At 40.8% G+C, this 27,892-nt stretch overlaps 2 protein-coding genes across 3 annotated transcripts in view; both read right to left on the minus strand.

Moving 5' to 3' along the window:
- The window catches only part of PHF3 (PHD finger protein 3), a 48,670-nt gene extending 42,153 nt beyond the window's left edge, over positions 1–6,517 (minus strand). Inside the window, 1 exon segment of the mRNA XM_050316300.1 lies at positions 6,412–6,517. The gene's annotated coding sequence lies outside the window, so the exon portion shown is untranslated.
- An 8,053-nt stretch (positions 6,518–14,570) lies between these two features.
- Positions 14,571–27,542, minus strand: PTP4A1 (protein tyrosine phosphatase 4A1). Of its 2 annotated transcripts, none has more exons than XM_050316325.1 (6): positions 27,267–27,542; positions 20,083–20,631; positions 18,508–18,600; positions 18,023–18,153; positions 17,005–17,079; positions 14,571–16,200 (listed from the first exon to the last, which is right to left on the minus strand). In XM_050316325.1, exons 2-6 carry the CDS (start codon positions 20,185–20,187, stop codon positions 16,083–16,085), a joined length of 522 nt encoding a protein of 173 aa, XP_050172282.1. In that variant the 5' UTR covers positions 20,188–20,631; positions 27,267–27,542; the 3' UTR covers positions 14,571–16,082. The 2 variants fall into 2 exon arrangements, with proteins under 2 accessions (XP_050172282.1, XP_050172283.1); XM_050316326.1 differs by having other exon boundaries at positions 20,083–20,628; positions 27,267–27,469.
- Between the last annotated feature and the right edge of the window lie 350 nt (positions 27,543–27,892).

The following is a 27,892-nucleotide window of genomic DNA, read 5'->3' on the forward strand; positions in this document are numbered from 1 at the left end:
TTTTATATATATAAAAGAAGTGGGGTTGCATAAAAATCCTACCACCACAAAATCTAAGATTAAATAATTTGTTCTACAATTTTTAAAACAGAGGCTGTCCCAGTAAATCACATGAGATCAAAATTTTGCTTTACCTGGTTCAAGAAACCACTGCGCAATTCTTTGCACAATCTGTACAGTACCAAGCTATTTTAGAAAATTATTTCTAACATTACTAGATTAACTATCACATGAAGTGTAGAATCTGTGGGACTGACAATTAAAGACAGACTTCTTTGGCTACACAGCTGACTGTTAGAAACAGTTGCTGCAAAAAAAAAAAAAAATCTTCCCTTACACAATGCCTCAAGTGTATGAATTTTGAATGGCTTATTTTGCATTTGAAACACTTTGAACAACAGGAAAAATAGCCAGAGGTACAGGTAAAAGCACAATTAAGTTTTTCATGATCGTTTATTTCCAAAAATAATGCTAACCCCTCAAAGGAAGAATGTATTACTGCCCTGGAACACAGCTGTGTCCTCCACTTGAACCCTAATGGCCAGTGCCTCAGCATCACTCACGGTAGACATACACATAACAAGTGTACTCCCATCACACAGTAATTCAGAAGTGCTTTTCCACTGGATAGTTAACCAGAAGCAACAGAATATGAAAAGCGATTTGCATGCAGAACCAGCGAGGAATGTTTACAAATGAGGCAAAGGAGCAGGGCCTGGCCAGGCTCAGTGAAACTTCTCCCACCTGCTGGCTCCTGGAACATCAGGGCACGTACTGAGACTGCCACAGCACAGCAACAGACAGGTGTGTGGGTACAGTAAGAGCTCACCATAAAGAAAAGCTAAAAGTATAGAGAGCATTCTCCTCAGTTCCTTCAATAAAGTACATTTCTCTTACACTTTTGCTACTAACTTGTTTCAATCAGCCCCTCCACTGCAAAAATAAGAGCAACAATTACAGAAGTAACACTGCAGCAATTACAAAGTAACCCACCAACCAACATCTTTCATCACTAAGTGATCCAACATTATAAATGATGTGTTAGAAAGCACAACAGTTAAACATGCAATTTTTCCCACATTATGTTTACTATGAAATTTCTTCATCCTCTCAACATGGTTTCCTTTTAGAGTCTGAGTCTTCCAGCTTAAGGAAGAAATTTCTTCAGTTTTTTGAATTAGTTTAATTAAGCTAGATATGTCATAACCAATACTAGTACAAAATAAACATGCAGTATGGTCGCTATGGCAGATTTTTATCTTCTCCCCATTTACCACTTTTTCATTACATCTCTAACAGCTCTACATGACTTTCCAAAATTAAAAGATAAATAGCCAGAATGATCACTTGCTAAGTAAAGAAACAGGTATCTCAAACAAGTATATCCTTTCAAACAAATCTTAGAAGGAGAGGAAGGCTAGCATCTGGATGCAAAATATTGTACATCTTTAAGGTTTCTCATTGCTTAGCTTGTCTGCAAAAGAGGCAAAGAATTACATCAGTTCCTGTTGTATTATTTTCTTATTGCAACAGAGAAAAATAGTTTAGTGGAGATATCCAGCTGCATCAGCATATTTCTGCCATCTTATCTAAAATCCACCTCAAACAGGGGTTACACAAATTGTATATACAACCAAGAACTGGGAATGAGGAGGGGCAAAAATCTAAAGGAACCTAACAAAAGAAATAAAAAAAGCTCACACTGCTTATTTGGATTACTCAAAATCCTAGATGTTGAAGATCCTACCTACTTTACTGACCTACCTGAACTAGTGAGCCTGAAACTGCTGAAGATAGCATAGTAAGACTATAGAATTCCTTCCATTTCATTGATGTATCTTTCTGAATAGTGTCTGTCATTTCCAACTCACTGAATCTGCCTAATGCTTTCAAAAGCTTTCGTGACTATTGACTGGACTATGTAGGAAATATTGCAACATCCAAAATACAAGACCTGGTCTCTTGTGCTTATGCACACCAAGTGACTGGGAGCAAGGACAAATCATAACAACAGTAACAGATTCAATAAAAAATCCTTATTATGTTTATTTCTTCATGTAATAGTAGTAAATTCTGGTCAGAAAAGTAAACAAAAGGAACGCAGCTACTGGCATGAATAGCACCTTAAATGTCAAAACAAATGGGAAAAACTGACTCAGCACTGCTACAAAAGAATCAGTAACTAACAATAACCAACAAAAACTTTTCATCAAAAGAAGGAAACTGCACTTTAATTGATATGAAATTAGCTAACAACACAAGCAACCTAAAAAAAAAACCCTTGCCCATGTCTTTTGGTAATTATTGTATCCAAAAACGGCACTAAAGTTTCAAATGTTTTTCTTTATTCACTGGAGCTGTGATGTCGGACCACCCCAAGGCCTCACTGACACCTTGACATTTACAACCCACCTACCAGTCAAAGTTGCTTCAAAGCCCTGATGCACAGCACGTTTTCATACCATCCTCCTCATCCCTCGTACACAAAACTTTAAAGATTAAGATCACAAGCATCTAATTGAAAATTAATGCTAAGTTTTTGTGTATCCGTGTTTTAAGCACTAGAAGCTGCACACCTTATTACAACACTTATGGATATTACAGCACCAAAAGCCAGAATTGAGACCCAGGTCTTCTGCAGTAACAGATTTTACCCAACGGAGTTCACAGTCTAAACACATCACAGGACAAAAAAGCAAATCCATACCAGACAGTGCATCAGTGGAAGAAGATATAAACTTGACAACTTTCTGGTGAGTTTGAACTCTGACTCCAATCTGCTTTCTACTCTGGCTCACACTGGCTCAAATCCCATCATCTGAGGTGGTCTTCAATAATTAAATTAACTGACAAAACATTTTTGATGAAAAAAGCAATATGATTCATGAGCACATGAACTACAATCTAGCCACAAAAACACGTTTGGAACTGTTAAAAGAAAATGTCGGTGTCCCTATTCAAAAAAAGGATAGAACACTTGGATGGAATATGGTTTACCGACCTTTAGTCTTTAAGCATCATCGAATTTGGTCTTCCTCATTCATCTATCTCTCATTAAACAGGACACTGGCAAAGACCTGCCCAACAGCAACATGTACTCAATAGGTTTATTTGAAACATCAGTATTGCTGTAAATGAAGACCAGATACACTGACAAACGTATGCACCTGAAACATCAACCCATAAATATCCACACGCTACCTGTTCCCTTATGTAAATCCCCTACTTAGTATTTATTAATTTAATTACTCTTTTAAAATTTATGATCTAGCTTTCAGGAGCACCAAAACCAAAGCCCTGCTAAAGACCAAAGAAAGTAAATCTGAGCATTTCTTTCATTCTTAACCAGCTCTTCTATACTGTTTTTTGTATTCCCCCCCACCCTAAAGTCTTCAGACACCAACTGACCCAAACCTCACCACCTTGCTACTACACCAAATAACAACCACATCCCAAAATCTATCTAGAAACTAAAGTTATATGCTGCTCCCCTCATTGACAGCAGATCTTGCAAATACCATGATAGCAAGTAGTAAGAGAAGGACAGAGAGCTCAAGATATTTGCTTTATTAAACCTTCCCTATATGAAATACATTCACCACCCATAACTATAACTCATTTCAGTGAACAGGAAGTAAAAGTAAATTTCAAACAAAAGGACCTAATTAGAAGACGAAGAAATGCAGAAAGAGTACAAAGCAACCTTTTCTTAATCATACAAGATCAATTTATCAGATCACTGAAAATCATCTTAATAGTTATGTTTTGAACGGTGTAGCTTCCCCAAAAAGATATATTCCTCACCCTCACTTTATAGCTCAAAGAGGTATATAGTGCTGCACTAGAAATTGCGTTATGTCACAAAAATGTCTTTACATTGTGAAATGCAGAATATAAATATAAATTGTGAAATGTAAAGTCTTTATACTGTGAAACATTAAGTACGCCATTTTTCTTTGCTGGACTGTCTCATCAACGAGTACTCTGAATCCCACAAAAATTAAGCATAATTAAAGATTATACATAATTTTATTTATCTCTCCATCACTGTATACACCTCTAGAATTTGTTAGCTCACTACCAAGAGATATTTCCCAAAAAGGAAAAGACAAAGGTAGATTATATTTCCATCACTACTGTCATGCTCTTGAACTCTTTCCACCCTGGAGTTCCTCAACAATTGTTTCAAGTATTTTCACCTGCAACATAATATAAATATTAAACTGTGTAACAGGTTACACTGTGATTATTTGTCAGTCACCCCAGGGAACAATTTCACTTGTATCATCTTTTTAATTTCTCACTCATAATGGTTCACTTGGAAACACACATTAGAATCAGGGTGTTTAACTTTTTCAGAAATTGTTAAAAGCTCAATGGCCAAGCCTTATGAAGTTTTTCAATGGAAATATACCATCCATCACATAGCTATATTGACGTCACTCAGGTAGATGTGACACAACGTCTGTATTTCTCACCTTTTGCTTCTATATAATGAACATTCCTATGTCAATTTAGTGAACGTCATAATTGCTACTTCATAACATTACCTTTCAAAAATATTACCTTGCCATAAAAAAAAGAGCTTCTAATATAATGTACCTCTCCCCTCAGTATTTTTAAAACTTGGATTTGACAATATTTAGGTTGACCAAGGTAAATACAAACTTTCATTAAAGTAACAGCTAAAAAAATTCATATGGCATACATCAGCTCAACTCTTAGCGCAACAAGAGCAGCAAAGCTAAGCCTCTCCTTAAAGAGGTATGCCAGGTAAGATTTGTTAGAGCTTCTGTTCCCTTTGAAACACCTTACCACTGTACTGAATTACTTTAGCTGAGTTGAATTAGATCTAGACAACATGGTTTGTGCCATAACACCAAAAGGTCACCTTTCAGATGCTTGAAATTTCTGAGGGTTTGCAAATGTAAAATGTACATTAAAACTGAATGACTGAGTAACAGGAAATAATAGCTGAAAAAAAATTAGGAGTTCAGAACTCCATATTTATATGTATAGTCTTCCAAGTCAACTACAGAAATTAAAAGCAGAAGTTACTTGGTACAGCAAAAAGGAGAAATTCATTGTGGGATATACACTAAGTGTAAGGACCACTCCAATTATTCCAACAAATACAAAAATCCTTGTTTTCAAGATCTCCCTTACATTGTGTCCCAAACCGCAACAGATTAATTTATTAAGCAAAACAAACCATGAATCAGTGGTGTTGAAGAGATGCCATATGTTTACTATCCTTACATTAAATCCTAAAATATTTCCAACGTTTAGCAACATTAGCATCCATTTTCATAAAAGCAAACGTATAAAAATTGCATTATGGATTAACAGCTACATAAGAGACAACACCACAGCTACAATTTCTATGGTGTAGCTCTTGTCATGCCATATTCCTGTCTTTCCTTACTCGTTTTTATGCTTCACTCTACAGGCTATTTCTACTAACTCAACCTACGCTGCACAAAGCGCTCTTCTTCCAAGCCCTCCCCAGGCGGCTCTAACAGGTTTCCATTGTGCAGACCATAGAGAATTCACACTTACAATCACGCGAGTGATGGCTCCACTAAAGCCTGAGAGCTATTAATTATTTGCATTGCAGTAGCGAGCAATAAGTGCAGACACACTGCCCCAGAAAGAGCACCTCATCCCAGAATAAGATCTGGAAATACCACCAGGCCACTGAATCTCCTGCGTACTGCCGACGACCACATTTTCTCCTGCACTTCCTCCTGTGGGTTACTATACACAAGAGTTAAATGCAGAAATTTTTGGTGATGCTAAGTTTCGGAGACGGGAGGAGGAGCCCGTAACAGAAGAACAGGAAGACCAGCAGAGTCTAAATTGGTATTTGTTCATCGGGTTTGTAAGGGACAAGAAGGCATCGGCGGCTCACGGGGTGGGAAGGGACGAGCGTTGCTAAGAAGAGCCAAAACGTGGCACCTGCGGGGCAGGGTAGGCGCTGCGAGGGAGCGGCAGCAGCAGCTCCGGGCGGGGAGCCTGCGGCAGGTCCCGCACGGACACGGGGCGGGCGAGGCCGAGGCCGGAGCGCCGTGTCACGGGCCGACAGAGGAGCCGGGGCCCGCAGCCTCCGCAACAGCCGGGCCGAGCCGAGCGGAGCGGGGCGGCCGGGGCTCGGCTGGAGGCCCGCGGGTCGCCTTCGCACGAGTGCGGGCGGCGGCACCGCCTCCCTGCCCAGCCCGTGCCGCAGGCCCCTCCGCCCGGACAGGCCAGGCCAGTACAGGCCGCGGCCCCGCCACTGCGGGCCCGGCCCGGCGAGGTCTGGGCAAGGCCTCGCAGCGCGGCGGGGCCCTCCGCTTCCACTCTCGCTCGCCCACTCCCTCCCTCCCTGCCTGCCCGCCCCGGTCGCCGCCGCCGCCACCCTCGGTCACTTACCCTCTCCGCCGCCCGGCGCTCCCCGCTCCGCCGTCCGCGGGGGGGGGGAAAAAATGGGACGCGCCAGCCGCGCCGAACGGCCGGCTCGCTCCCCACACCGGCCCACCCGCCCAAGGTTGGTCGCGCCCGGCCCGGTTGGCGGCCGCGTGCACCCGCTGGCCCCCGCCGGTGCGCGCCCCCGCGGGGACCCGGCCGCTCACGTGACGGCGCTTGGTGGGTGGAGCGAGGGGGGGCGGGCGAGAGCGCGCTGCGCAGGCGCGCCGTGACGTCACCGCCCTGGCCCCAGGCGGGCCGGGAGGCGCCGGGAGCGCCCGTGGCTGGGCCGGGCCGGTCCCGGCCCGGCCCAGCCACGGGCGCTCCCGACGCCTCCCGGGCCCGCCTGGTGTCGGGGCATCAAATCACCACAAGTTGTTTGTGTTTTGTTTTTTTTTTTTCAGTTTCAGAAGGTCTCTTTCCTTTCCAAAGCGTCCCTTTTGATTTCATTACTTTTGACGCAAGCAGCAGGCAAAGCACTGCTGGTAATCTGGTCGTTGTTGATTGCCCTATTCAGTTCTTTCCTTTACACTGTCAAAAGTCACGTAGCTCCAGTGACCCATCTCAGTTTAACAGTGTGCACTTTTGGTGTGGCAACACTGTGCCAGTCCCTTTATAGTAACAGTTGTATGTCATTTATTTAGTGCCACCTGTGGCACCTATGTCACGGTTTGATTTCACATTTAAAAAAAAATGCACGCCAGTGACTAATTTCATAGGTATTACACAGGTCTTTGTATACAATTACAGACCAGGTGCACACAATTTCAGCTGCATCATCTGCTAGCTTTCCTTGCAATATTTTTATCCTTTACCTCCTTGGTAATAGTCCAGATCTTGTGAATTGTTTCCACTGGAAAGCAACCTATTTATTTTCAGGAAACAGTCTGCTAGTGCCCCAAACACAACAAAGAGAAGTAGAAGGCAATTTCTTTGCTTATAGTTCTAAGTGTATTATATTATAGTTCTAAGTCTCGATTCAGCCTCTTTCCAAGAGGTTCCTGAATTATTTTCCTTACAGCCTTTCCCCACCTTTCTATGTTTTTTGTTCTAAATGGAGTTTTTGAAAATATGCTATACATCATAAATAAACATGCATGTTAATTACTAGTTCTCCAATTGTCAGCGGGTGGAAAGGAGTTAGGTTGCTCCATACACTTAACTGGATAAAGAATGTATTGAAGAATGTATTGGGTATGGTGATGGACAAACACATTTTCTCCCCTGCTGCAGGGCAGTAGTTGCTACTGTCAAAAGCTGAGATATGTTATTGCAGTAGGTCAATAACTGTTCAAACAACATCTCACAGAAACATCATTCTATTGTCTGGGTATGTCTGTGTGTATTTTCTCAATATAAATGATTTAAATTATTTTAAAACCCAGGTGCTGCATTTATTTTGTAAATTGCATAGCTTCTTATAATGTCGTACAAAGCAGAGTTAGACTTCTGAAATAAATTACTTGTTGTAATAAGAATTCTTTGACTTTTTCAAATGCAGAACAGTAACAGCCAATAATCTAAAATTTTTCAGTCCCATAGTGCAAATCCACATCTTTTGATTAAGAATATCTGGTCTTGACACTATTTTTCCTTTCATTGCCCACCCTCCTTGCATTAGTTAGTACAGGAACTGGAATATGTTCTCCTTTACCCAGTTTCCACCAAGTTTAAGACAAGATCATTCTCTTTCCCTACATAAAGAGTCGTTATCAGCTGTCAGTTGTTGGATCAAACAGCATGTCCTAATCTAGAAAGCAGCAGAAAAACATGCAGTTTCACAGGTGAAAGGGACTGTGGCTTTTAAAATTAACAATGCAGCTTGGTGAACAAAGGTGAGGTTCTGAAGACAAAGGGTGTTTAGCCATTGATTTTATGACTAAGAGTAGATTTTAGTAGAGATGAAATGTGCAGAAGCTACAGGCTATTAAGAATTATCCAATGGAATACAGATATTTGAGACTGAAAAAAAGATATTTTATCCCAGAAACAAGAGGAGTTCCAGTTATTTGCAGAGATTGGTGTAAAACAGGGAAAAAAATCCTTGAATGAAGTTTTGGAGCACTGGAGGAAAACAAATTTTGATAGCCAGCATAAAACAGGCCTTTGAGACTTACCTGTCAAACTAGCTTGGGCACTTGACTATGGAACTGCTGCTAGTTACTAATTCTCTGAATACTTGAGAATTCACTCCAGTACTATTTACCTTAATTTTTATCTTCTGTGGAAGCAATCATATGGTAGTAAATCATAGTAAAACTTAATTTTATTATTAATGAGTGCTTATTTGATATTCACCATGGCCTTTTTTTTTTTTTTCTTGTATATTTATAAGGAGATATCTGAGAGACCATCAATTATTATTTTAAGGCAACATTACTCATGTAATTTTCTATATATCATAGAGTCATAGAATAAGGATGGTTTGGGTTGGAAGGGACCTTAAAGATCATTGAGTTCCAACCCCCCCTGCCATGGACGGGGACACCTTCCACCAGACCAGATTGCTCAGAGCTCCATCAACTTGGCCTTTAACACTGCCAGGGATGGGGCATCCACAGCTTCTCTGGGCAACCTTTTCCAGTGTCTCACCACCCTCAGAGTAAAGAATGTCTTCCTAATGTGTGACTGAAACCTACTTTCCTTCAGTTAAAGTCTATAGCATTATTCATATACATTGTAGCATGTATATGATACATCTTGCATTAAAAATCTGTACAAGTTTTCTGTGAGGCTAGTTTCTGACTTGTGAGATTTCCTCTCTGCTTTTCCAGTAAGGTTGAACATTGTATTTCCTTTGCACACATGCTCTTCATTCATCCCTCCACAATTACCAGTTGTCTTAAGTGTTCTTTCCGCCAACAAGTGTGATACTACATCATGTAGCAGGCAGAGACATAGAGACTGGCAGTGTGCCTTTTTGATGGGATTGCTGGCTTGTGGAGCTGTTCTGCTGAATGTCAGAGCACAGACCCAAGAGACCTTCAGGTGACTACTGTACAGAAATATGCAAATTGCTTATTAATTATTCTAAACAAAGAAAAATGTAAATAAAGACTAAGGAAAAATGCAATAAAATAATTTATGAATGAAGTATATACATCATTCTGAAAAGCAAATATCAAATTACAGACCACAAAAGATTAAAAATTAGAATTTGATATTGTGAATGGCCCTCCAGGCTGCTGGAGAAGAAATCTTATTAAGCACTACATGCTTTAGTTTGAATTCATCTGTCTTGGACAAATGTAACAAAGACTACACATGTCATTCTGATCTTCCACAGCATAATTCTTTATCATATTGTAGGTTTTATTAAAGTGCAATTAAATGGTTATCTCTATGATGTGGGTTTATGTATACTATTATATATTAATTGCAATCAGATACACAAAAGTGCAGTTCCCAAATCAATTGCTGAGAAATTTCACTCACCCTCTGTTTCCAGCCTTCTGCTATTATGTGTGATTGTCTCCCATTTTTTCTACCTTAAAACTATTCTACTAAGTCTCCTCCTCCAGTTTAACTAGCAATCTTAGTGTGGCACAATAACCCCTGAGAAATCCATTCCGTATTTTTTCCACCTATTTTTTTCCCCTAAGAATTTGTTATTGTCACAGGCCCAAAGCTGCCCTTCTCCTTTCTTCCCTGTTCTTATGCAGAGGTACTGAACTGGCAAACCTCCAGCTATACAATACTGTGTTTGCAGGCTGAATGAGGGGCAATGTCCACAGCTATGCATCACTAACATGTGGGAGCACTCGTAGGACCCAGCTGTGCACCACTCAGCTCTGCATTATGTCCGTTCTCAACCTTGGTGTTCTGCTGACACAGGCAGTGCTCTGCTCCCGCATCTCCTCAGGGAGAGAGGCTGGGTATGGAGAGAGACAACTGCAGTTGCATGGCTCAATCCCAGCCTTAGCTACAATAGACACAAAAACTATGTCCCTGTGCATGCCTCTGATGTTGCCACGGTACTCAAGTAGAATAGAAAAGAGGAGACGACAGGAGAGACCTGCACACCTTCAAGAAACGCAAGGAAGAGTATCCAGGGAAATACAGACTCATCAGCCTCACTTCCTTTCCTGGGAAGCTTATGGAGCAAATCCTTCTGGAAGCCTAGAAGCACTTGAAAAAGAAGGGACTGTGTATAAGCCAACTTGGATTTAGCAAGGTCAAGCTATGTCTGACCAATCTGATAGCACAAGATAATGGCTTCGGGAATGAAGGGAGAGCAACAGATGTACTTTATGTTGTTAAATCCTGCATTTGGGATGTAATAGCCCATGCATTGGTACAGGCTGGGGCTCAATTGGCAAGAAAAAGGCTTTACAGAAAGGACCTGGTGGACAAAATGAACAGAAAGAGATGCATGAGAAAGGGAACACGCAAATAGGTCAAGGGAAGTGATTGCAGACCACATCTGGAGTACTGTGTCCAATTTAAATTCTCTAGTACATGAAAATATTGACAAACTGGAATGGATCCTGGTGGAGGGTCACCAAGATTATTACAGGCTCGGGGCTTATAGCAAACTGTGCTTCTTCACCCTTTAGATGAGGCTGAGGAGGGAAATTTCCTGCTGTCTCAGCTACCTAGCAGGTGGATGGAAAGAGGAAGAGACAGACTCTCTTGGAGTACACAGTGAAAATATGTGAGAAACAGGGAAATTGCATCCAGGAAAATTGTGACTAGCTCCCAAACGAAGAGTAGTCACCTGCAGGGCAGAGATTGGGAAGGAGCTGTTATCTCCATCCTTGAAGATATTCAAAACTTGACTATACAGGCTGCTAAGTAACCTGATCTAATTGTGAAGTTATTCCTGCACTGAGCATGGATATGTCACTGGACTATGTCACCTCGTAATGAATTTGTCTAAATTACTCTGTGTTTTGAATTGAAATTTGAAAGGCAAATTCAGAGTTTGCATGCCCTACCTAATGACACACAGATTTATTGGGGAATGGAAGAAGGCAAACTAAGATGCATGTAGCTTCCTACCAGTACCAGTGAAGTGCATGACAGTGCTGAAGTGGCACTGTCCTGTTCAGATCAGTATCATAACTACGGTCCTATGGATTGGGAAGAAGAGTTAATCACCTTCAATTCTTTCTCCTCCAAAACCCAAATGTAATTCAAGTCCTGTCTTCTTCAGAATAAGCATCAGTGAAACTTATAAAGTATCTTGTGCAAATTTATATGAAGGGTAAGGATTTGTTACTGCTGTTATTCCACCAGTGAAGTGGAATTAAGCCTCCCATCCACTAAAAATACCCTTTCCATTCATTTACGTTTTGTTACACTGACACAGGTTACATGTAGTGGTTGAGACTGTATGTCTTCTACTATTTGAGTTATACCCACTCAAAGGATTTGAGTATTTCTGCCCTTGAGGATTCTTATGTATCTAAACACAGCAGTATCTGGTTTTCTTCAGCTACACTTTAGGAGTTCTCATTTAAATCAGAAATTGAAGCAGGCAACTTGATCTCCTGGCACTGTCCTTATCGTTTCTTGTCAGACCACTGTTTAACCACTATTACTTCACAAAGAGGCTTTCCATCGATAAGGAACTTGTGTTGTTATTATCAATGCACTGGAACAATATGCATCAAAACTAACAGCATTCATGCAGGCGATCATCAAGAGGAAAATAATGCCTAATAAGACTTGCTGTGGCTACCTGTAACGTAAATCCGTATGAAAAAAAATCAGGTTACAGTTGTCAACGTTTATTACACATTAAAAGCAGGGTACATTAAGAGAAATACTTTGCCTGATATTTTGAACTATGGCACAAAAAAGTTGAGACTTATTTAATCTACCTGTAGATACCAACACTGTGAACTGAACTTGCTGTCCCATGCTCCCTTTATAGATTATGCTCTCACCTTTACAGAGCTTTTCATGTAACCAATTTTGGGATCTCCCTTTGCATATATGATATGAGACATATGCCTGAGAAGTCCAAAACTCCTTTCACTGCGTGTAAGGGAAGCCTCTACTCATACGTAAAAATCTATATTTGTTTAGGTAAGTCCCTCCCAGCTATTAATAAAACCCAACACAGCCTGATTTTGAGATCTGAATTCAGTTTGTGCAGTGTAACTATTTTTCTTGTTACAGTGGGATTACACAAATCCATGCAAAAAAATAATGTTGTTCCAAGTAGATTACTATTATCTCTAGTTTGACAATTTACCCTATGCTGACATACACTTAATGATACAGGAAAATCCCAGCAAGTCTAAAATACTGTTTTGAGTACTATCTCTCAGTAACTATTTAAATCATGTTGCACATACTAAAAAAACCACAAAAAACCAACAAAAAAAGCCCCAAAAAACAGCATAATTAGTGTTGCAGTCAAGTACTCAGAAGTTTTAAAATGATAAAGGTAAGGTCACCTATGAAGCCTCAGTCTGTCCTCTCAAATACATTTATTTAATTACACAAGATTTTTTACCCCATCTCACTTCTAAGGATAAACCATGTTCACATGAATGAGCAGTGCTTTACTACTTTTCTTAAGGCCAAAGATCCTAAAGTCTAACCCAGAATTCATCCTCAATATAGAATTATACATTTTCTCCCTGTTCCTTCTGCAATAATGCAGATGAGTCTAATTACTTCAGAAATGACTGCTTATCTCCTCAACAGCCCCACTTATGTGAGGACTGGAATGGATTTTTATGCAAGGAGAACTGAAGACCAGGGAGATTAACAATCAGGACTATTAACTACTTTTGAGTACTCAGTCTGAAATGGTTCAGGACTGTTCAGAAACATGTAGTTCTACAAAATTTCATATATATTTAAGTATTTATGGACTTAAGTTGAAACTGAGTGTTCAGCACTTCTGAGAATCAGATTCAAGAAAATCACAATTTTATACTTGCTTTTGGATAACCAGTTAACAGTACCTCATTTGACTGTCTTTCCTCAGCATTATTTAGGGACTACGTGACAGAACAATATAGGGAACACATCAGTTTTTTGCTGCAGTTATTGCAAGATCATACTCTCCCTCTTACCCCACTTCCCATAAGTATTTCTCCTACATGCTAAGGAATTCCGTAAATACAACCACCATTTACAAACCAGATTACACAAGCTACAGCACAAAACAGTCTAGCAGGTGACAAGAATGTTGCTACCATATGATTAGGTACTGCTACAATGTACCTCTTGAGGAGACAATGCGCTTATATAGTCATTCTACACATCCAAAATTAGATGTGACATTAAAGTCTGTTTTCCATGCCCGGCCTTTGCCTTAAGGACACAGTAATTCTTTTCTTCCTTGAATTTGTAAATTCATATATATTACATAGACTTTAACTTGCTTTATGTATTTCCATCTGCTATTTTATCTTCACATTTTGAGTGTTAACATTTCAGTCCTTAAAACCTACTGGAATAGTTAAAGAAAAGAGGAAGAGACATTTTCTGTTCCTTAGAGAGTCATGACCAAACATAGAAACAGTTCAGAAGTTGACTTGATTTTTGCTTTAAACAGACATTCATTATGCAGATTTTCCTCTTCAGAAACCTATTTACTGAAATCAACTAAAGTCAAGCCTAGCCTCAAGTTTAGAGTTTCAAAGAACATGTTAGTGATGGGAGGTTTGTTAAGAGCTCTTAATCTAAACACAACCCTTCTTATCTATGTGAATTCTGTAGAGACAGCAAAATCTGATCTATTGCATTAATAATTTTAAGCAAGTGAAAAAATCCGAGGCATTTTACTGGTAGTTGTTTTACAGATTCCTCCTAGTTTCATAACTGGTCAAATCATTATTTTTAACTTGATTTGGATAATAATCTGTATTAAACCAGTATTTACATCAGCCTGCTGTACTGCTGAGTTACAGAATTTTTGTAGATTTTTTTTTTGGCCTTGTTCCTATTATCTAGTCCATCTTGACAACAGAAACATTGATGTCTTTGGATGTCATTCCAAAAAAAAAGATCTTATTTCTTCCATTAAACAAAATAACCTTTAAACAAAGCTTTACTGATGCATATACTCTTCTGCCTTTGTTGCAAAAACATCTTCAAGAACACTAAGGAAGTAACCTATTTTAGCAAGGCAAGTAACAAGTAAGCTACATAAAGAAATACTGTACTTTCTATCATTAATTTCTGTCCACATTTATTTATGAGTAAAACAAACAGCAATCATTACAACAAAGGGGACATTCAAGCCCAGATTAAAAAAAAAAAAAGAAAAAAAAAGAAAAACAGATGCCTGAATTTAGGCACCTCAAGATTGCTGACAAAATTATACAAAAATAAGTGAAAGTGATGAGCATTTCAGCAAACTTTTAAGTGCATTTCAGTATTTATTTAGATGTTTTAAGCTCTCGCACTAGATTTTACAAGCTGGTGAACACTGGCAAAAGTATTTCTCCCACAGAACTATAACCACACATTCCCAAGACAGTATAAATATATGATTGAACTAACATTAATACACATCACCATTTTACCAATTACATAATAAAACAAATTATCAAGTATCCAAATATTAAGTTACGCAGCTTGAAAGGCATACAAAATATTACAGAGGTCTGCCCAAGTCATAGCAGAAACTCAAGGAGGAAAAACAAAAAGAAGAAAAAAAAGAAAAAAAAATCACACTTTCAACAAAGCAATAGTTGGTAAACAACTCTCAATAGGTACAGTAAAAGAAAACTACAAGATTTTTCAGAAATTTTCTGATTAAGAATTTTTAGCTACAATAACAAAGCATTTCTACATTTTAAAAAAATATTTACTAAAGTAAAGGGCATATTCTATACTTCCTGCACAAGACAAAGGCAACATTTTACTAGAAATATTAAATAGCCCCTCCCAACCTTTTCAGGCCCTCTGTTAAGTTGCACATGAAGTGCCAACAATAATTTTACTGTAAGGCTTTTTGTCTGGAGACATTAAAGACTTGTGTGCTTCTGTACAATTTAAAAGATCTTCTACATGAATAACCAGAGAGTAATGACTTGTAAAATGGAGAGATCTGCAGGTAGCAGAAAAGTACAGATGCAAGGGTAAAAAGTTGCTGTAATTAATAGTATTAAAAAAACAGACTGTGCAAATCCTGATAATTCTAGTGCGATTGTGAGAGACAAAACATACAGTGAGCAGGCAAGACTACTTTAGAGGCCATATTCTTCACTATTGAAATGACTGTAGAAAAAAAGATAGTAAGGTCCAGATAAGCTGGTAGTTCTCACATCATCAGAACTATGCTCATTTTAAGGAGAAACATATAGCTGATATGCTGGGTGTTTTGGCACCTAATCTCTCTACAGATTGATTTATTTTAGTACCCCAATTTTTAGTATTTGAAACTAGGTGGGTAAGACTCAATGGCATGATTAAAGGATATTTGATCTGATAATCAATGAACAAGGAGACAGATTAGAAACAGGGTACAGCAAAAACATTTACTGGGTCTCCAAACAGATGGATATTTACCTAAACATAGAAGTTGCATTTCTACTTAGCCTATTAAATACTCCTAAGGAAGCTTCCTTTACTACTAAAAAATACCAGACTGATGTCTTTGGCATGCAGTCTGCTTAATTCTAGTTTCCATCCTTTATTCCCAAAGAAGTACTATAGGCTGTTGAGCTTTACTGAATACAACAATTATTTCGGTGACCATTGGAGTCTTTAAAGCGCAGACGCATCTTGGGGCGGTATTTCTCCAAGTACAGAAGTTGCTTGCTGTTGAAAGCTCCACGCCGCTTCCTAGATGGAGGAAAACATATTTTAAACAGAACATAAATCTCTTGCCCAGTGAAATAATAGCACCAACCAGAGAAAAATATTTTTAGGTCACTTAAAAAAGCCACCTTTAAGTCAAGACTGTAACCAAAATAGGGATAATTGAAAGTTCAGTGCCAGGAAAGAGGGCGGTAGCTTCCTTTCACAAATACCTGACTGGACCACATGCTCAAAAGAGTCATAGCATTTTAGACAGTGTTCAACCTCTGATGTACAAAATCCAGAAATCTTACAGTATTAACGAAGTACATAAATATTTTAAGTCCCCACAATAAGAAGTTGAACAGAAATTGAACTTTGTTTTCTCAAACCATTAAGTATGTGGAAAAAAAGGTACATGCTGATTGACTGTTTGGAATATGTACCAGTCTTCCTGTTCCTCATTTTATATACAACCAGTAAAAGCTGAATTTAATTCTTCAAAGACTTGTCAATTATGCAAGAACTATTATGGTATTGTTTATAATAGCTGCAGCTTCTTTTAAACATAGTTAAAACCTGAAAATTAAGACACTGCAACTAAAATTCTTCTCATCCAACTTGCACTTATTTAAAAAATCCAAAAAGACCAGGAAGAACATTTTAGCACACTTTGGTCTAATACAGAAGAAAGGATCCACCAATGTAAGCAAGTATTACTTCTAGCTAGGAGACAGAACTTAAATTCCAAAGGTATTCTGCCTCTCAAACATTAAATTTCCTTTAGTGCCCAAGGATGTATCAACGTGTTAAATCTTGGAAGCAGCTACATATTAGCTTCATACTTACTGTCTTATGAACTGCACTGCATCTTCATACTTCATTCCACATTCTATCAGTGCAAGAGCAACTAAGACTGGAGCTCTGGTTCAAAAAAAAATTATATTCAGTTTAGCTTTTGCCAATGCATACTCAGAAAAACCTTTACCCACTTCTCTCTTCTAATTAACTGCCCAATCTTGAGAAAAACCCAACAGTTAGCACTCTAAGCAGCAGAAGACTTTGGTTTAGGTAACATTCATCACTACAGTCAACTCTGTACACGTGAAGCCATAATGCAGAGGATAAGCCAGGCTTATGGACAGCAAGATCAGAAACTTCATTTTAGATTGGATATACTGAAATCCATGGCTATAATATAGCAACTGCTTTTAGAACGGATCCAGTTCCTGGGTAGTCTAGAATAACAGAAACACCACTACGTTGTCACAACTGTTGGAACTGTATTTAAGACAGTGGCAGCAGACAGAGGAGCTAAGAGGAGAATATTTAGCATTATCACTAAAAATTTTGAGGTCACTTAGATGTGAGACAAACAGAGCTTTGAGACTTTGGAGAACACTTTTCATCCCACAGATAGGTGGTGGATAAGAGCTGGTCTTGATATGCCAGAACCAGCCATTTGTTTGTGGGTAATGGTTACAATACCCATTGTACAAGGAGACTGACGATAATACTGCAACGGAGATGAAGAGAAAGCAGGCAAGTCACTAAAAACAAATGCATTAGAAAAAAAAAGACGACACAGCAAAATAGAAATACCAATGGGACACTTATCAACATGCTTGGTACAAGAATATACTTGTTTACTTAATTCAGTAGATTTTGTGAGAGCTGTGATTGTAGCATCATCTGCTGACCAAAAGGCCTTAATAGTTACATACAAGTTTCCTGCCATCTTCACTACTTTCAAGCGTGAGGTCATTCCAATACTGGATATGTTACTATTTACATTTGCCTCAAATTTCTGCACTAGATCTCAACAAGTCTGACCAGGAATTCAACAGATCTTTAAAGTTTCACTCACCTTCCAAGACCAGCAACACAGTGTACAGCAATACAACAACCAGGTTCTTCACGAAATTTAACTTTAAGGAGGTTTAGCCAATCATCAACAATCTGGTTGGATGGTGGAGCACCGTCATCAAAGGGCCAATCCTAGAATATAGAATGACAAATACACCAAGATGGAACTCTTTTTGCTTGTAAGATGTGTGCACAGGCAAAAAAAAGGAGGGGATACAATGGGCAAAGTGCTGACAGCTAAGGAAACCACTCAAACTTACAGTTTTCTGGCAGTATAACTATAGAAATATTATGAATACATTCCTTTCAATCAGTTTTCGCTGAGTATATGATTTTGCTCAAACTGAAACTTTTTCCCTGACAAGAAAGAATGACTGCACAGTTTTTTCCTCCATCAGCTGCTAGAATACACTCATAGGAGTTTTTCTGGGGAAGGGGTGGGTTGGGGAATGGATTGGTTTTAAACTATGCTTTTACACTACTTACCAAAACCTGAATGCCTTCTTTTTCCACCGGAGCAGTGTCATAAGTAGCTTCACACACTCTTACCACTGTGGTAACACCATATTTCTTAAGTTCCTAGGGAGTGAAAAAAAAAGTTGCTGTGAAAGTTCACTTGACCATTTAATTTTCTCAGTAATTTTACTCAGTAAGTCATTCAAAAATTTTCAGTACGTAACCTCATACAAATGCTTGCCACTCTGTGAAGAACACAGGAAGCTGAAATAACTAAAAGTCTGTGTGCTAATGCCAGATACCTTTAAGCTCTGCTGCAAACATAGTCTTATCTGCAGATTAAGTTTTGTTATGATCTAAAATCAGATCCAGCTAAATATTAATTAATCAAGTAGTCCATCTCCAAAAGATCATTCCTTTTAAAGGAACAGGAAGATTCCTGGTTTGCAAAGCTACATACTTCAGTAAAGCACTCTGAGCAAGGTTTAAATCTTCTCTTTCTTTCTCTCTCTCTCTCCTTAAAACAACAGGTCTGTAAGACCACTTATGTTTAAGAAGTATGAGTTGTCATAACTAGAGAATAACAAAATTTAGCTTTCCATTTTGTTGTTACCAAAAAAGCACTCCCTCTTCATTATTCATGCAACACCCCATCATTCACATCATCTGAACTGAACTGACTGAAACATAGCCTAAGCATACTTTATCTACTTGTGAGGGTCTAAAGTCAAGCAAATGTTACCCTACTGTGTTTCCTGTAAATTACATCACACCAAATGCAGAATTGAGCCATAATACACCTAAAATCTCGCTAACGAGGGACTTTGCAAACTCAGACCTCACCAGGAAATAACTTTGCAGGAACTAGCATACACTTTATACATCAGCACACTTGATAGTTCCAGCACACTAGATACAAGCTTTAGATGATAAATTTTAAACCAGCAGTATTAGCAAGATATGCCAAGCTATCTGGCTTTAGTCAGTAAACAATTTCAGCATGTACCAAAACACCTAAGGTAGCTTCAGTAGCTCTGGATGCAGAGTAAGCCCACTGCCACAAATTTCACTTCAAGTAGACACTATGACACAGAGGATCCTCTTAAACTACATTAAAACCATAATCTGCTAACACTGGAGGAAGCTAGGCAGTGAAAGCATATTGCAAGCCTGTTATTTGTTCCTAAGGTTCTTATCCACAAAATATAGTGAATTATTATCTTTTTAATCACTATGCAGTAAGTGCAAGGAAATGTTACACCACTTTAGCCCAATCTGAATTCAAGTTCCTATCACTAGCAGATATTTGTATTGTTTTACACATTACTCTGCCAAATAATTCCCGTTTTCAGACCTAAACAATGTGCTTAATGTACCATTATAGTATAACTATTACTTGGCTTCACTCTCAGAATTACATTTGTGAAGGCCAAAGTATATCTGAACAAATTTGTCTTTGAAAAATGTCAATATACAAACAGTTTCAGTACCTCCTCATATGGCCTTCACAGCAGTTATCAACGAGTAAAGAAGGAAACTGTAAATACAGCATGCTGCTCAGGCATTAAAAAAAATACATTGGTAAGAATTGCGTCCTTGCCTTACCTCTATAAATTTGTTTAAGGTTGCATTGGTTGGATTGTGTGTGATCAGGAATCTCATGTTCTTGTAGGTGATTTCCACAGGAGCTGGGCGGTTCATTCGGGCCATATTGATTTAGTTAAACATGCAACAAGATTATGAAAGGATTAAAAAAAATTCTAATACAGAAGTGATGTAGAGAAACTGAAGTCTACTTCACTATACTCCACGTGAAATTCTCAGTGCTTGGAAGTATGAAGTTGGAGCAATGGGAAATGAAATGAACCTCCTAACAAGAAGCAGCAATTCTTCAATCCAGTAATACTGAGGCAAAAGAAAGGCAGTGCACTGAGGTTTACCCCATCCAGGTCTGAATGCTGTTGTTAAATGCTCTGCCAATTTCAATTCAACACTTCTTATCCTGGTCAACCACTCTTAGGGGGGCTTCTTGGTGGAGTAGTAATGAATTTCTACAGTTCACTTGTCTGCATAGAGGTCGTGCTGTGCCTGGCAGTAGTCTCCACTGCCCTTCAGAAACTCCATAAATGTGTGACCAAGAACACCACAGAACTGCTGTAAAGAGAGGGAGAAAAAAAAGCATAATGAGGACAGGTGAAACAAGATTATTTTTAAGACATCAAGCATTATAAAATGAAAAAATTAAAACACAGCAACTAAGCAGTTTCATGAATTTTATTTTTTATTCCAAGCCTTAGGTTTGTGTTAAGAACCCTGTCACCTTTCTTAGCAAGGATTACTTGAAAATAAATACATTTACTTAATACAATGTTTCCATATAGGGTTATATCAACACAAAACGCTGAAATGTTTCAAAACACCAATTCAGATGTGCTAAACACAGCAAAAAGTTTTAAGAACCCCAGTATTTATATATAATATATAATATATAAATATATATATATATAAATTTTTCCAGGATACCCATACAACTTCCTTTTCCATTCTGAATTGAGAAACATCACAACATCTACTAAAGTTACACTGACCTTATGTAGTCCCAGGAAAGCAAGGATGGGATTCCTTGAGCATTCAAGCTCATCAGTGGACAATTTTTAGTAGCTGAACAAAACTATCAGTCTCTACTTAAAAGTAGAATCACTTGTCTTAATGGCTAAAATCTTACTTGGCATGTAAGTATCATTAATTCATATACAGAACAGTCAGTAGAAAAAAATTGCATATAACTCCACCTGACTTAAATAGGAGGGCACAAAAGCAAATGTAGTCTTTGTGTTCTAACTACAAACTACAAACACTTTGAGACTTTCAAGGTACACAGATTTCTAAGGAACATTTCACATACTACAGGCTGAGGATCTATGGCAACCTTCATATGCTTTAAAGTGTCTTTTCACACCAGGACTTCATTAATATACCAAGACAGCAGTAATAGTCTAGCTAAAACCATGCATAAGCAAGTTTATTGAACAAGTTATTCCTGTCCAGTGGTATGCTGTTTAGCTATGGTTATATTTATATATATAATTACTGTTAGACACAACCAGGAATTAAGATAGCAAATGAACTGTTCCAAGTTGGGTATATATTTGCAGATATTGAACCACCAAGATATGCTTTTATGCACTGTGGAACCCTTCCAGCAGAGGAGTTAGTTTTGTACCCATCCACAGTACCCATGCTGCTGCTGATACCTGCCCAGGGAACAGAACGGAAGACGAGAGGAGTTCTGTTTCCCAAAAGAGAAGTACAAGTTGAACCATGTGCCCACCAAATACACTTAGGCACTAAAGAGAAACATAACTGATCCCACAAATATTCAGCAGAAAAAAGTTATTTATGTTCGTCAGGCAACTCATTTTTCAGACATGAAATGTTTTCATACAGCTTCCTGGTAAGAGTTTTAGGTGTTAATCACAGGCATGACTTGTAAAAAACAAACAAACAAAACAAACAAAAAACCACACAATCCCTCCCCAACCTGCTAACAAAAACGAGAATTAAGTTAACAGAAAGAAACTAAAATAACAATTTCACATGCATTTTGCTGGCACTCCAGAGATACTACCATCAGCTGGTAGTAAAGACTGTAGGATTAAGTTTGACAGTTGCAAAAAACCTATTTCAGTTTTTATTTTTGAAAACTTGAGAGACAGCAATAACTCTAAATATAATAGGCATGAAAAAGGAGTAAGAGGGATCCTCTGAAGTCAAAGACCAACAGAGTAACAGGAACCAGGAGAATTCGACTCGGAAGAACTCCAAGAATCATCACCTGACTCACCAGCCATGTCCTAGCAGAAGGTGGCAGGTGTGCTTTTAAAAGCCTCCTAGGACCAGACCTAGGAAACAGCTAAAATAGCAACTGAAAAAAACACGAACCGAAGATAACTTATTTAAAGTCGCTTTCAATTAGTTTAAGAAGCAGAACAGCAAAAAGGGACAGGACAGCTTTAAGATACAGATGCACAAGGTCTTGTGCTAGTTTTTGCATGCACTGGCAGATCTCATGTTTATCTCTTCTTAAGATTGCTAAGAAGAATCACAGACAGTCCTTTTCCCTGGTAGAGGATGAGGGAGTGGAGGCTGTCGGAAACAGAAATGCATGACACAGAGCTTGAGGACACAGAATGGGGGAAAAAAGAACACAGAGTAATTGGAAGCAGTTAACATGTCTCCATACTAGGACAGGTAGGCAGAAACAAGTAATCAGAATTCATCCAGCCTGCTAGGTAGGCTGCCCTTAGCATACAGTTAGGAGTACTCAAGATACCAGACAAACTAATCATAGGGATAAGGAAAAGGGCAGGCAGCAAAGTATTAGTTAAATAAAAAATCATTCATTTTAACATCACATCTAGAAACTGGGTGCACAGTTCAAATTCTTATACAAAGCTGAAGCAAGCAGATTATGCAATGTTACATTTGAGTTCTATGTGTTATTAACCCTTACAAAGGAATTCATTTTGTTAATTACTGACTTAGTATTATACACATCAGCACCTTAATAATTCACACAGCTAAGGACCTAACCAAGCATGTATTTAAGCCTCACTGTTTGCCTTGGCAACTGCTGCTGCCGCATTATAAAGGAGCAAAGCTCACATTTTCCTTTGATGTGAATGCCATCACTTCTCACCAATGCTAGCAGGAAAGCTTCACATGCAGATCAACTCCTTTAGACAGCAACACACTGTACTCTAAGACAGCTCTGCCAGTCTAGTTTAGTTCTGTTCTGGGAGTCAAATGAAAATTAAAGACAAGTAGTACATGGGCATGCTGTTTGTGGTATGCCATGAAGTCACAGTACAAGGCTTCATTCACCTTCAGTAAAAAGACCCAGAAGATGAGAAATCAGCTATAAAAATAGTGTTGCAGTAATTAACACGATCTCAGGCTTTGAGGGAACTCAAATGATATCAGGAACTTTCAAGAGGCTTGGAAACAAGGCTTTAAAATTACTATATTGTCTCATACAGTTTTGGCAGGTAAGGATGAAGTTGCCTAAGAGAAACTCAAACTGCATAGTGTTGTTTACAGAAGGGTCTTTAACAGAGCAAAAGCAACTCATCGCTTTTACCATTAAGTTGGGTACTCCAGCATAGTCTTTTCAATTTACATGTAAGTTTTCCTTGAGGAAAATGAACACTGAAAAGATTTTGGAAACAAGTAGCACCTTCCATCATGACAGAAAGCCAAACAACATTTAGACTGTTAGAGCCATCAAAATAAACTTAGAAAACAAAACTAAGGTTAATATGCCAGGGACACATATTAAGAGATGGCAACCTGACCATTATATATATATTATATATAATTATATATATATTATATATAAATTGTGTTACTTATGCTTGGATCATGCTAGGAAAAGTTAGAGAATAGTCTATTCAAGGAAGACATCTTGAAAAGAAAGGCTTTAATTCATGTCCTTGAGACAGAAAAGTTAAAGTATCTTCTTCACTGACAAACAGATTCACATGTATGTAAATTCATGGTTTGAAACAATCTACTAAATCGTTACTGATATGGGAAAAAGCAGAGAGGTGTAAGGTTATGCCATGCTGTTGACATCCTTATTCAAAACTTCGTGGCATCTTGAAAAGTGTGCAAACAAAAGCACTTGTTTATGCAGTTATATGACACTTTACCTTCAGAAGATGAGCAAGATGATTCACAGTTGCTCAATCCACCTGCTCATAAAACATTTATATACAGAACGAACTATGTGGTCTTCCATCCTCTGAAGTCAAGACCTGACACACACTCGCATACTGAAACCATAGGATCAGAACTAGAGACCTAAATAAGTTACATTTCATGACAATTTGAGAACACCTGCAAGGAAGTTCATTGTTCTAACTTACTACCCAACAAAAAGTTACTGAATGACAGATACCCCTGACTTCCTCTTACTACTCAAGGTTTAAATAGCAACTGCCACAGCAGTCAGGGAAGTGTGGCAAGGTAAGGGTTACAAACTTTGAAGCCATAAGGCAAGACAAAGGCACACCTTCATAAGGTGTTGTTGACAAGATGTATCTCCTATCCACTGGGCACATGAATGCCTGTACTGTGATATCTACAGTGATAACACTGTCCATTTTAGCCACTCACAGCAACCCATTGCCTAAGAAGATACACTCAGATCTCACTGACAGGGAGAATCCAAAGGTTTATCATAAATTTGTTGCGACATGCTCTCTGCCGGAAGGATGTTCTTGTGGTTCAAATATGCAGTGAAGGGGGAATAAAAAATCATCTCAGAACTTCCTGTATAACAAGTCAATGCAACTTCCAGAGATGATGAAACTGAGGCCATGTGACTGGGTTCAAAGTTCTTCTGTATGGACCACAGAAACAACATGCAAAGAAGCCTTGGCTGTTATTGGGAAATATAAGACATCACAGAACCCATTCCATCCCCTCGTCTAAATGACTTAACAATGCCACTTCTATACCAAACTACTTAAATCCCATCATTCTACTAAAATATTATTCCATTATGTTTTAAGCAATAACATGACAAATTTAGTACATACACACAAAGATGGTTATTTCTGTATTTTATCGAGTTTAATAAACCCATTAATACCAAACAGGAAATTGCAACTGAGAAGAAAGTGGTAAGGAGTTACGGACTTGCATTTAATACAGAAATATCTCTTCTATTGATCCAATAGAACAAGCTTTAATTTTTTAAAGAAGGTGAATATCTGCTGCTAGTTTACAGTTCAGTAATACCCTTATCTGGGCATTCAGGTTAATGTTTAAAAGAAGTCATCACTTACGGTAAGCCTACACACTGGGATAGATCCAGCATTCTTATGTGGCACATATTCTGCCAGAAAACGGAAGTTTCACTTGACAGAAGTTATTAGATAAGGCTAAATTCTATTTATTTGCCGCCTTACTAACACATTTAGTTTCAGTAAGACAATGACATCCTTCTCCCTTGGTTCCTGCTATATCTGTCACTCATTTTCTTTCTCTCTTATATTTCTTCTCATGGCTGTGCAATTTCTATATTGCTTCTTCCACATTTTCCCCCAAAACAACTCTGTTCCTGAAAGACAATTTCAAAATCCTTTGCTGTTCCATCACTAGATGCCACATATAAGCTGGCATTTAAGTGTAATCTTCAGCTTTCTTGATTTGGTAGTTTTATGAGATTACAAAGAGACAGGGTTCATACTTCTGAGTCACTGCTTTCAAAAAACTCAGCAGATGCAGGTAGACATATTGGAAAGTTGTCTCCAGCAAAAATAGGAAACACCAGAATCACAGGAACCTCATGCCACAAGAACTGTACAACTGTCAGCTCATAATACTTGCCATGTGCATAGCTGCCTACCACAGAGCAAACAATCCAGCTTCTGTTACTGTAGATTACTTGATTTTGTTAGTTCTTTGTCTTTCTTGCTTCCCTGCTTCTGCAAGGCATGCTACCACCAGCAAGCCATGTGTTATTTGATTGATTGTGCTTAAATACACACAGCGCTCTGTGGTCACAGATGTTAGGCAGCACAGGCACTGAGATTACTAGGGGTGGTTAAAAAAAAAAAAGAAACTGCAAGCATATGAGAAAAAAAACCTTCCAATGCTGAACTCTGATCCACCTCCAGAGAGGAAATGCCTTCCTTGAAAAGCCAGATGGCAAGGTCTTAAAAGCAGGTTCGGACAAAATTAAGGTATTTGACTGCAATCGCCAGCTTCTAAGGTTCGAGGCAGATTGTTAAGGAAACATCAACATGTACTTAAATTACTCCTCTGTGGACTTTTCCTGCCGAACAAGACAGGCTGCACACCCGAGTTCAGGCATACCCCACCTCTACTGCATAGAGCTCATTTTGGAAAGGACTCACGTCCTCGCTCGCAGCCGGCGCTGCCTCCCCGCCCGAGCACGGCGGAGACAAAGCCGCCGCCAGGCCGCCTTCGCCCCGGCCGTGCACGTGGGGCCGCGGCGGGGGGAGCGCCGGCCGAGCCTGGCACCGGGCCGGGCCGCCAACCGCCGTGGGCAAGCCCCGGCTTGTCCGGACAGCGCCGGGCCCCGGCCGCTCCCAGCCGCGGGGTGCCGGGCTCCCGCCCCGCCCGTCCCTCCGTGCCCGGTGAGGTGACGGAGTCCGGGCCGCGGCGGCGCCGCGCGGGCCGGGCCGGGCCGTGTCCCGGTGCGGCGGTCACGGGTTCGCATCACGCCTCGATCAGGCTGCCGACGCGGAGCCATCTTGTCCCCCGGAGCCGCCGCCCGGCTCGGCCTCCCCCCGGCAGGGGGCTCCTGGCACGGCAACGGGCGCGGGGCCCTGGGCGCGGAGCCCCGGGTGGGCTGCCCTTCCCGGCGGGAGGCCCGGCCCGGCTGACACAGACCCCGGCGGGGGGAAGGCTGGGCCGGCGGGGGGGGCAGGCGGCAGCTGGGTTCACAAAGCGGCTTTGTGCCCGGGCCGGACCGCCTGGGAGCCGCGGAGAGGTCGCCGTCTCCTCCTTTCCCGGCGGAGGAGGGGAGAGGGGTGCCGGGGGCGGCAGAGGCCGAGTCGTGCCGCAGCCCGGCGGGCTCGGTGCTCCAGCGGCCCGCCTGAGGGGAGCCGCAGCCCAGCGCTTCGAGAAGCCGCCGGCAGCCGGGCGAGAGAACAAAGAGATAACATGGAGGAGCACCGGGAGAGGCGCGAGGAGCCGGGCACAGGCGGGCGGCCGGCGGGGCCAGGGGCCGGGGGGCGCGGGCGGGCGGCACTCACAGGAATATGGTTACTCATTGAAGACTGTAGCCTGATCATACAGCCGGGGTGCGGGCGCCACAGCCGGGGGCAGGAGGAGCAGAACCAGGAGGGGAAGGAGGCGGAGGCGCTGGAGGCCGCGGAGCTGCCGGCGGGGGTTCGGCGGCGGCGGCGCGGGGCAGGACCATACAGCGGCTGCGGCGGGCGGGCGGCTCTGCGGGCAGCGCGGGGCGGACGCGGCTGCACCAGGAGCGACACTCGGCGCCGCCTCCCCCACGAGCGCCCCGGCCCCGCCCCTCGCCCGCGCGCGTCACTGACGAGCGTCGCTCCCACCCAATCAGAGCCGTCGCCGGCGCGTCCGGGGCGGGCGCGAGGCCTCGGGGGCGGGGCGGTGCCAGGGGCGGGCGGCGCGAGCGGCGGAGGCGGCCGGCGGGAACCGGTTCGTGAATGGGGCCGGGGCGGGGGCCGGGCCGGGACACCCCGCGCGGCCCCGCCCGCCCGCGCCGGCGGCTGCGCCGGGAGCAGCCGGAGCGAGCTCCCGGTTCCCTGGGACGGCGAGTCCTGAGCTCTGCCCGCAGCCACTGCTGCCCGCCGCGGCGAGGACAGGCGGGACAGTCGCTCCCACGGGGGCCGCAGGACGCGGGATG

This window comes from Myiozetetes cayanensis, unplaced genomic scaffold (assembly GCF_022539395.1).
Source record: "Myiozetetes cayanensis isolate MyiCay16 unplaced genomic scaffold, myiCay2020 scf2-11, whole genome shotgun sequence".
In the NCBI taxonomy this organism is placed as follows: domain Eukaryota; kingdom Metazoa; phylum Chordata; class Aves; order Passeriformes; family Tyrannidae; genus Myiozetetes; species Myiozetetes cayanensis.